The following is an 11061-nucleotide window of genomic DNA, read 5'->3' on the forward strand; positions in this document are numbered from 1 at the left end:
AATGTAAATGAAGTAACCTATATACATGTAAAAAAAATATATAATAAGCTAAATGTGCAGATAATGTTGTGTTCTGTTATGTCAACGCATGCGTCTATATACATTTAAACAAAATGGGATAAATAATAACAGAATTACACACACAAACAAACACTCATTTCTCCACATGCAAATCCAGTGGACTATTGACATACTCTGATGTACGTCCATGTCCTGCCATAAATTACGAAGCCCTCTTGAATCTAAATGAACTGAACTGCCTTAAAGAGACTTGTGTTTTGATATGTTGGGGGTGCTGTCATTCGCTGTGGTGCTGAAGCTCGGGGTGCTGAAAGGACAGCTCCACGCGCGCCTACACAGTCTGCGCGCACCACACCGAGCAGTTATTGAATTGAAGTGATGATAGGTCAAGTGAAAACTTACAGAGTAACATGAAAAACAAGAATTCCCCACGCCAACACCCTCTCCCCTTGTTGCATAATTCGTCTTCAGCAAGAAATCGATGTATCTTTGCAGTAATATTCACACGGGAAGTTAAGTTTCTACCGCTTTATAATAGGCTATCACTTCTAAATAATGGGTTGCAAGCGGGACCATTGTGTTCTTGTTTCAAACCCACATTGTCACTATGTGCCGCGGGGTAGAATATCGCCTTTGCACCAAAGCCTTGTGTTTGACAGAGACAATCCTCTCCGAAGACAGGCTTCACGAAAAACTACGCTTTTAAATCTCCAGCTACGTAGCTTTGCGTAGCATTGTACAGAGGCTCCTGGCAATGACACAGTTCAAGCAAGATGAATAACAACGAGAGACAAGTAGAATATATGTAACTAAATAAAAGAGCCATGTTAAGAAATATAGAACAAACTTATTTTGAGTAGTAGTGTGTATTAAAGTACTTCTACTTGAGCACTGCCCTAAATTATACGTTTTGATTACCAATTAAGAATGGTCTTTTTATATAATTAGGGAAAAGCAACCACTAATAATAAGCTAATTAAATGATAAACTGTATAATTAGTTGTCTTTGTATGATTACTGATGTATTTAAAATAAGATACGATGAGCTATAACTTATACATCCCGAATTGGGAGTAAAATTATGTGTTACAGCAGTATAAAAAAACAAGACATTGCACATAATTAGAAATGAAAAAGAGTAGAAAAATTGAAAAACATATTACATGTGAGAAGCTTTTTAACATTGTAGCTGGTTTTAATGATGAAATATACTGTTTGGTTAACACATGTTCTACAAACTAATAATTAGATTACATAGGAATCAGAACAATATTCCTGGAAATACGGTGCAGTAGAAGTAGAAAGAAACCAGAACCAAAGTAAAGTATTCAGTTGCGTTCGACTATTGCATTCTTCTAAACTGGTAGAAAATGTGTACTAATAGTAACTAGTTTTGATACATACGTGCATTTGGCTAAAACCTGCAGTTTTACTTGTAGGGTTAAAAGTAGAGCTTTTTGACATTTTGGTATTGCTTTTACTGGTCATACCAACAAAGATTAAAGACGGGACACTGAGTGACCAGTATGGGCAACATTTTGCTCCAGGGCCCAACCCCAAACAACCTATTATGGCAACTTTATTGTGGTGATTTATCTATCCTATCTGTAACTTTATTTGTAAAAAGGCACACCAATGTACACTGTAGACCCACTTGATAAGGCCATTAGGTGCATTGCAACTGAATTGGAAGGGCTTATTGTCATAATAACCTAAAATCGTCACGATGGTAGGCTACCGTGTAACTATTATTCCTGGAATAATATGCAAAATGCAGATAAAGTGGGCCAAAACGGCAGTTTATTATTGCCCCTAAACACTAGAAAATAATTTACAAATGTAAACATGCATTTCGCCGAACCTACGATAGACTACCGAGTGTTTTAAGAGTAAGAAAGAAAGAAAGAAAGAAAGGTAACACTTCTTTTTAAACTTACTGACAAACGCAATACCGTACTTTACAACAAGACAATAATCTTCACTTTTTTGCTGTATGTCACATATTTTCAAACTCAAACACAACCAGTAGAGGACGACAGATTAACTTCCGCTCCTCGCCATGCGGCTGACCAATGGGTTTCCAAGACACTGGAAGGTGGGCGGGACCATACCAAACGCAAACATGGCGGCGTCCTTAGATGATGATTTTGAGTCTGATAACCAGGATTACTACTCTCTACTCAACGTCAGGAAAGAGGTATGGCTTTATTTATTTTTACAGGCACGCTGAAGGTTGACTGACCTGTCGATGTGACTGTCGGTCAGATATCCTGTGGGAAAGCGGTGTTCAGACGGTGCATCACCCTCCAGTCGAGGAACCGTCTTCTTCATCAGCAACCTCAGACCGGTGGATGGTGCAGAATCATGAAAAGCCGGTTATTTCATCATCTACTTTAGTTAAATACAGGCAGTGTATGCACTTTGAAGTGGGTGCAAAAATAATATGTCTGCAACGATGGGCATCTTACCAAATCTCAATAAATTAGGGAGAGGCCTGACTAGGATTTATGCTTTGGCGTTCAACTGGATAACGTTAAGTAGCATTGGGTAGTTACTGTGTCAGACAACATTGCCCAGCAGGAAGTACATTCACTGGTAACTCTTTTCAAATGTGTATAAAAATGGGATGCTTAAATGCAACAGTATTGTGTTAGCACTGAGGGGCTGGACTGAGTGTAAATTATTCTGCACACAATTTGGATGATAGGTTATTTTCATCTAAAAATGCCTCTCAAATGTGAAGATAACTTTCTTTGATCTATCTTATATGATAGAAAATAAACTGGACTGTGCAATATACTATCAATAATCAGTCAGATTTATCAATGAAGGAAATGACAATGAAATAATTGTAACTTGCAAGTGACACCTTTCCTCTCTACCTCGCTACAGGCTACATTGGAGGAACTAAAGGGGTCATATCGGAGGCTGTGTATGCTCTACCATCCTGACAAACATCGAGACCCAGAGCTGAAAAGCCAGGCTGAGCAACTTTTTAACCAGGTGCATCAGGCATATGAAGGTCAGGACACTGTCAGATAATTGGAATTCAAACAAGAGCTGGGCGATTTATAGAGAAAAGCCAATTTCAAATAGTTCTGAGGAAATAACTCCATATCGATTTTTGCAACATTATCGTAGAGTTGACCATTCAAAAACAGTAATCATCAATAATTTGGTTATAAGGTTTTAGTGAGTATATGATAATAATAGATTAGCTATCTTTGTTGTGTAAAAATGCATACTGTAATGAAGCCCTCAAAAACTGGAAAAGTCCAAACCTCAGACTACATCTTGTCTCATTGCACAATATATTGGTTTATACATAGTCAGTTAAAACATTGTATTGCCATTCTTGTTGTAAAAATACTGATGAAATCCAGCAGGGCATGGAAACAGACACAATTCCATTCCAAGCACGCAACAAAATCAACTCCTACATAAACTGAACCACAATTTCTCTTTTTGCCCTCAGTGCTGAGTGATGCTCACTCTAGAGCCATCTATGACATCTTTGGGAAAAAAGGGTTGGAGGTTGAAGGCTGGGAGGTATTTATTCTGTCTTACTTTTTTTTGTGGTTTTGCTGCTACATTATACATACTTCACATTAGCATATCTTGATAACCTTATGGCGTCGATGCTGCGTAGGTGGTGGAGAGGAAGAGAACTCCAGCAGAAATCCGAGAGGAGTATGAAAGGCTGCAGAGAGAAAGAGAAGAGAGAAGACTACAACAAAGAACCAACCCCAAGGTTTTTACACAACTTCACCACATTCATCCGTCATCTTCACTTCTTTATTGTATATTTTGTGTGGGCCAGCACCTTTATGCAGATATTACTGAATACATTATGTAATGCAACTTACTTTTGACTGTGGATGATGTCCACATTAATTTCATTATGTCCCTCATCCTTTTCATTCTTTTTTAATTAACTATGTCAGTTTCTCCCCTTCACTCCTTTGTTATGCAGGGCACCATCAGCGTGGGTGTGGATGCAACAGACCTGTTTGACCGCTATGATGAGGACTTTGAAGAGATGCCAGGTGGAGGATTTCCTCATATTGAAATCAACAAGATGCATATTTCCCAGTCCATAGAGGTACAACAAGACGCACACTCAGTATTCACTCTACATATTGAATAAGACTGCATTTTATGTTTCCTTATTTCAACACATTATCCTCTGCTGCATTTTATGTGCTACTTCATTGATGATTTTCCTGGTGCTTTGTTGCTTTATGTATGTGTTGTTGTTCGTTTAGTAATTTTTGTGGATTTTTGTCCTTTATTACTGATTTTAAGTGAAGTAAATTCACCATGAAAGGCATCATTAAATCAAATGTTTTATTGTTATTAGCATTTACACATACACAGCTACTTATCTGAGCCAGTGTCACTGCAGTATTCTGTGTTTTCCTGTTTTTCTTCAGGCTCCTTTGACGAACACTGACACAGCAGTGCTGTCTGGTTCACTCTCCACACACAATGGGACTGGAGGGGGCAACATTAACATGACCGTACGAAGGGTTACGTCAGCCAAGGGCTGGGGAGAGGTAGACACACATATACACAAACTACTTAGTGACAGCACTTGACAAATGTTCAATTGGGATAATATTGATTGTTTCAGTATTTTTGAGACAGAAATGCTCATTTGCAATCACATGCTCCTGTGCGTTCCCCTCTGCAGTTGGAGTTGGGAGCTGGGGACATACTTGGACCTCTTATCGGGTTGAAGGTGTTTCGCAACATCACCCAACGGTGGTAAGGCCTGATTGTCTGATATTGGGAACTATAATGGTTGGGCTTATTTGAAGAGGAAGTATTTGCAGGATTCTTGCTGTTCTGAATTTGTATCCTCATGTTTTACTGCACTAATTGTAAGGCTCTTTGAATGAAAGGGTCAGCTAAATGAGATGTAATGGATCATAGGAAAAACATATTCTGCCTCTTAAATGCTTCTCTGTTTTGTCTCCTGTGTTTCCAGTTTCTTGACAGCCCAGGGCGGTCTGCAGTTTTCTCCTCGAGGTTTGCGACCCAGCTGTTCTATGATGACAGCACGTCACCTGGATCAAAACACCATGGGTTATCTGCAGTGGCGCTGGGGGCCCAGCAGCGCCATGACGACCAGCCTGGTGCGGGACACAAAGAGCAGCCACTTCACTCTAGCTCTGCAGGTAAACATAAAGGCAAACAATAATGCATAAACACTGTCGGGAGGCAGGTATATACGGTACACGGCTACAGTACCTGCTGTTAATATAGTAAACACAGGTTGTACCTAACTTAGAGTTGCAATAAAAAAAAAAGTTCTAATGCCCCCCCCCCCCAACATTTGGAAATGGTATCATTTTGACTCTTGGATCACTTTCCATTTTCTTCAGAACCTGAGAAAAGGTAAGTATTTAAATATATAAAATTGTAATGAATTCCCAATACTGCTTGATGCAAATGAATGAATGTGTGATGACGTTGCTGATATGCAAATGACAGTAATATATTATGAGTAATTCTAACACAATATTAATTCTCTTCCAACCTTTCTTGCAGTTGGCTGTGCCTCACTCCTACCTGATGATGAGCTACCAGTACAAGTTTCAGGATGAAGACCAGACTAAAGTGAAAGGCTCTATGAAGTATGCCTGTCCATTTATCCAGTCTGTCTCAAAGGATTTTTGGTCTCTAAAGCAACTGTTTTTTTAGTATAATTATAGCACAAAGTCTTTCAGATCAGAAAGTAGATCCATTAACTTGTGCCTATTTTCTAATAATACAATGTCGTTTTTAAAGCACATTTTTGAGAGAAAGTATGGAGGAAAACTCATAAATACAGAGTTAATTGATTCATACATTAATGTCAAAGTATTTTTTACAATAGAAGTAGAAAATATCTTATATTAAAAAATACTTTTAATCTTGCGTTGTACTGTGTGAACTCTGTCCTACTGCCTCTGTTATTGTCTTTAGTAGCTGACTAACTCCAATTGTCTCTGTTTAATTTTATTTATTTCCCTTTCCAGGACAGGCTGGTTTGGTACTGTGGTGGAATATGGAGCAGAGAGGAAGATCAGTCGACACAGTGTCCTGTCAGCCACTGTCAGCATCGGGGTTCCTCAGGGGGTCACGCTCAAAATCAAGTACTGTCCAGCCCAACATATGATCTCATTCTCTCGCGGGTCCTAATATCCCTGCATCTAACGTGTGTGTTTATTTGTTCTGGTGTTTCTGTGCAGGTTGGCGCGTGCCAGTCAGACGTACCTGTTTCCAATCCACCTCACAGATCAGCTGCTGCCTAGCGCTGTGTTCTATGCCACCGTTGGACCCCTGCTTGTCTACATGGTCATCCACAGACTGGTCGTCATCCCATATACGCAAGCACAGAAAGAGCAGTCAGTACATCTTCTGTCCTAATAACACTCAATCAGCATCTCACTTTGCCCAAATGTGACAATATCGATCTACAGTGAGTGGCCCACCCCCAGTTTTGGGAAACAGAGAAGAGTGACTAAATTGAAGCAAAGCAATGTAGACCTGTGGACGAGGGGTGCAGCAAAACCTTTTTGTCCACCCTCTCAAGAAATCAATATCAATTTAAGTGTACACTATACTTAGAATTTTTCGCCTCTTTACCTCGCTGCCAGAAAGTCTTTACCAAAGAGGAACTGAAGTGGTTATCTAAGCTCTCTTCAAAGCAGCCAGACTCCTTTGACAAAAACAGTAATATGACCACACAGAAATCAGAAGTCGGTCTGCCTCTGTCTCGATCTGGTGGTTTTGAAGATATTTTAGATAAAACCTTCACTTCCCCCTCCAAAAGGGTTGTTTCGTAGCAAGGTGATGTGTAATGGGGCTGATATATTTTGTTTGACTTCATGTCCAACTGTCTGTTTCTCCAAACTGAGGCTGTACCAATTATCATTTCCTTCTAGTACAACTCAGAAGATCAGTACTATCCCTTTTAAGTTTTACAGTTTTCTTCTTTTTTGCATTAATGACGGATAGTTTTGTTATGAAACTTGCTTTCTTCCAAGTCAAAACAACTATAGAGCCTTGCGTTGCTACATTTTGATTACGGGTATCATTAATATTGCGGGGAGTTTCTCTCACACTGGCACAGAGAGCCTCCACAGTGATTCCCGGTGGGTGATTGTTGATGTCTGCTTTGTGCTTCTCAGAGATTTGGAGCTGCAGAGGAAGAGCTCGGCTGTAGACATTGCCAAGAAGAAGACCGAGGCAGAGTCTGCTGTGAGTACTCACACTCACAGTGTGCCAACACATAGTTATTCGCTGTGTGCGGGAATCATTGTTTCTAGGTTCAGCTCTCCTTATCTTGTCTGAAAATCTCTTTCCTAACCAATTCGATTTTGTCTTCCTCCTCCTCCTCTTTTTCCCTCGACTCCTCTGCAGGTTCTGCTGATGCAGGAGTCTGTGAGGAGAATCATAGAAGCGGAAGAATCCAAGATGGGTGAGGAAACACACACACAAACACACACACAGAAACCTTTTTTAGTTTGCTGCCAAAACTTAGAAAAAAATCTAAATTCACATGTGTGACATTTCTCATGGTTACTGTGTGATATAGTGATGCTCTAGGATTGAAGTCTGACTTCTATCATCTACTACTGTAAAGCATGTGTTGCTGATTCAGCCCATCTCCCTGCCATGTTTACATAAATTAAGCCTGTTAGTGTGCACACAACACCAGTGTGTAAATTGGTAAATCCAGACTGCAAGTGTGTCAATTAATGTCTTATTAAAATGGGTAATGATATCAAGCCAACAGAGTAAAATGACAAAGTTATTGGCCTGTCAAACCTCTTCTTATCCGACACAGGTTCTGTGTATTCACGGAAAAGCACTTATAACTGTCCACTTCTCATACAAGAGGTGTCACTTGTGTCCTAGACAGTATTTCAATATGTCTGTATTACACATCAGACATATTCTTCCACTTACTCCCCTTTCATCTCATGATACTTTTTAAATTCCTTCTTATTGTCTACAGATCTCTCCATGGTCTCAACCCTACATTTCAGAACTTCTCCCCCCTAACAGCACCACCAGACCTCTCAGATCTCCAATTTAAAAAATAAATCAATCAATAAATAAAGGGACAGGGCTTTTGCTGTAGCAAGACGTACATTTAGAACCACCTGTATAATTCTCTTGGCATCAACTGTGATCCAATGTTAATCTATTTTTTTTCCACAAGATTTAAGCACATCAACAGTAGCTCTTTATGCTTGCATTGTGAAAATATATATTTTATAATACTTTGACGAGAAACCTGTTTACTTACGTTTTATCCATAGAAGAATGTTAGAATATTTTTTACTTGTAGGCACTGCCAAAGGAAAATGAAAGCACTAAACACTGTGCTTCTGTCTAGGTCTGATTATCCTTAATGCCTGGTATGGAAAGTTTGTGTCGGACACCAGCCAGAAGCAGGAGAAAGCAAAGGTCATCGACGTCACCGTGCCTCTGCAGTGCCTGGTCAAGGACTCCAAACTTATCCTAGCAGAGGCCTCTAAGGTGTGTGTGTGTGTGTGTGTGTGTCACATGTCAGTGTGTCCATTTGATTATCCACACATCTGTATATGCATGCATATGAATTGCTTCTCTGTGTGCAGGCTGGGTTGCCAGGCTTCTTCGACCCCTGTGTGGGAGAAGAGAAGAGTCTCAAATTACTGTACCAGTTCCGAGGCGTCATGCACCAAGTCATCTCCGCTGACACCGAGGCACTACGGATACCCAAGCAATGTTAGTATGCAGCCACTTAACAACAGCCAGTATTATTATCAGTTAGCAACACACTGCTACAGTATAAGCCTCTATCCATGTTCAAATTATATTTATTTTGTATTTTCAGCTCACAGAATTGAGCCTGAGTCTTCCTAGGAGCCCGCTACTGTTGCAGCACCAGAGGGCAGAACGCAGATCAAACAGACTGTGTGTCAACAGAAAAATGAGAAGACACATTAACAATAAGTCTGTTACTCTCCTCTGGTCCTCTTCTATCATGGTATTTAGTGAATCTGTTTATCCAGTTCCTTCACTCCTCCCTCTCCTGTGGGCCGTCTCCGAGGTTCAGCAGAATACAGGAGGCAGCTCAGAGTGTGTGTCTCTGAGTCAAATATCTGACTGCTGCAAGAGATCAAACACTGGCCCTGAACATAGTTTTATATAAAAGTAAATATATATATATACATATATGCACTACACAGAGGGACTGATGGTCACTGCGGACGTGGTGGCCATTCCCGTCCACGATGAGCTAAAAGTGCACATACATTTAAAGAAGTATATTGACATTTCTTATGTCAAGTATGTTGAAATGAGCTGTAATGTAATTTTACCCCATATCATTGTCGTCTTAGTCCTGTATGTGTGTCACCCGGGTAGGTTAACCTATTAATGTTATAACATACCAGTCATTACACTAACTTTAAAATGCAGAGTCATGTCTCTGCTTAACTCGTGTTTTAGTTCACTTTATTGAAATGTCCTTTCTTAATTTATTTTTGCCTTTGAGTGACATGTCTGCTGCTCAGGTGTAAACTGGTGCTGAAAACTTATATCTGTGAAGGTCGGGATATGGAAGTTGGAGGAGGGGAAGTGAGAGAGATGCCCTTTGATGGTAGTGGTCCAACCAAGGCTTAAATCTTTCATACTGAATTTTTAATAATTCAAGCTTGAATGCATTTTTTAAAGCAGAAGTTCCCCTTCGATTTGATTTGCGTCAGTGTGTATCGATTGTTGCTGTGCAGCTGCAGCCCAATGATTTTAAATAAATTAAGGTGAGATGTGTACTTCACTGGTATAGCTCTAGCCCTAAGCCCCTGATAACAGTAACACCTGGTACACATTTATAATATTGAAGCCTATAGAGATATGATTGAAGCTGTTTGTGGTTATGAAGTGGCCAGTAGAGGGCGGAGGTCAACACTTTCCCTCCTGGAGGTTTTTCACTGTGACTGACGAAAACTTGAGCTGACATGAGCCACACTGAAACCATTTTACTGACCATGGCACATTTACATAGCTGCATTTATTTGTTGGATTGTGTCTGATGTACACCAGACCTGTGCCATATGTTTGAATTTAATATTCTCTGTCCCTCTTTTTTTATTTAAAAATGGAATTAATCTGCTATTGCCATGTCCCTTCTTACACAAGTATAAGATGCTAAACCATGCTCATCACTTGGCTATCTTTTAGGTGATGATCAAGACACTAACATACCTTTTAATGTAGCTATTTTACTCAGAGTGGTGAGGTTGATATGGACAGACCTAATATCGTATGATGCACTTTCTCCTCTGTTGCACAAGTTGAAATTGTGGATTGAAACCGTATCTACAAAAGTACAATGATTGCCTCATGGGCTATGGTGAGTCACTGAAAACACTATCTTAAATACCTCTTGAGATAAAAAATGGTATTATATTGAACAAAATTAGAGGGTTGTTATCATGAAAGTGGAGCTGAAGCCTCTAAATTTAGCTGTGTACTTTTACTGAGTTTACATCTAAAAGGTTCTGACAAGTCCTGTTCATTTTATATTGTACCCTTCATTTATTAATTATATATTTTTTCCATTGCTGTGATTGACTCGCAAGACGAGGGTGTGTTTAGGCTCAAAAATAAAAACAGGAAGTATTAAGATGAATATGTTTTTGCAGCTGGTTGAAACGATGTTGTCTCTACAGTCAGATCCATAGCAGTCTTGCGTCACTTTTACAGCAGCCATTTTTGCACTGACTCTGTTTGTAGCATTTGTCTTTTAAGTGTTTTTAAGTGTGCTGTAAAGTGTTTTGACAGGTCAGCTGGTCACCTCTGCTCCAGTGCCGCCATGAGGTCAGCAGAAAGACGGCTTCCCTGCTGTGACACTCATCCAAACTGACCCACATTAGTATGTATATATGCTGTATGGTTGAGGAACCTGTGTTCTCTGTCCTGTAAAAACTACAATAAATATGAAGCGATCAGATTCCTGTTTGATTTCAAGAGCATTGCAGATGGACCGGCCAATTAGAA

At 39.8% G+C, this 11061-nt stretch overlaps 1 protein-coding gene across 1 annotated transcript; it reads left to right on the forward strand.

The window, feature by feature from the left end:
- The first annotated feature begins 2114 nt into the window (after positions 1–2114).
- On the forward strand, positions 2115–11012 carry LOC134883220 (dnaJ homolog subfamily C member 11-like). Its single transcript, XM_063911497.1, has 16 exons — positions 2115–2218; positions 2914–3043; positions 3497–3570; positions 3671–3772; positions 3995–4123; positions 4455–4577; positions 4715–4788; positions 5012–5201; positions 5575–5660; positions 6045–6161; positions 6258–6413; positions 7200–7269; positions 7432–7489; positions 8414–8556; positions 8655–8784; positions 8894–11012. The coding sequence occupies exons 1-16, from the start codon at positions 2144–2146 to the stop codon at positions 8920–8922; spliced, it is 1686 nt and encodes a 561-aa protein (XP_063767567.1). The 5' UTR covers positions 2115–2143; the 3' UTR covers positions 8923–11012.
- The last annotated feature ends 49 nt before the right edge of the window (positions 11013–11061 follow it).

The sequence above is a fragment of the Eleginops maclovinus genome, chromosome 20 (assembly GCF_036324505.1).
Source record: "Eleginops maclovinus isolate JMC-PN-2008 ecotype Puerto Natales chromosome 20, JC_Emac_rtc_rv5, whole genome shotgun sequence".
NCBI lineage: Eukaryota > Metazoa > Chordata > Actinopteri > Perciformes > Eleginopidae > Eleginops > Eleginops maclovinus.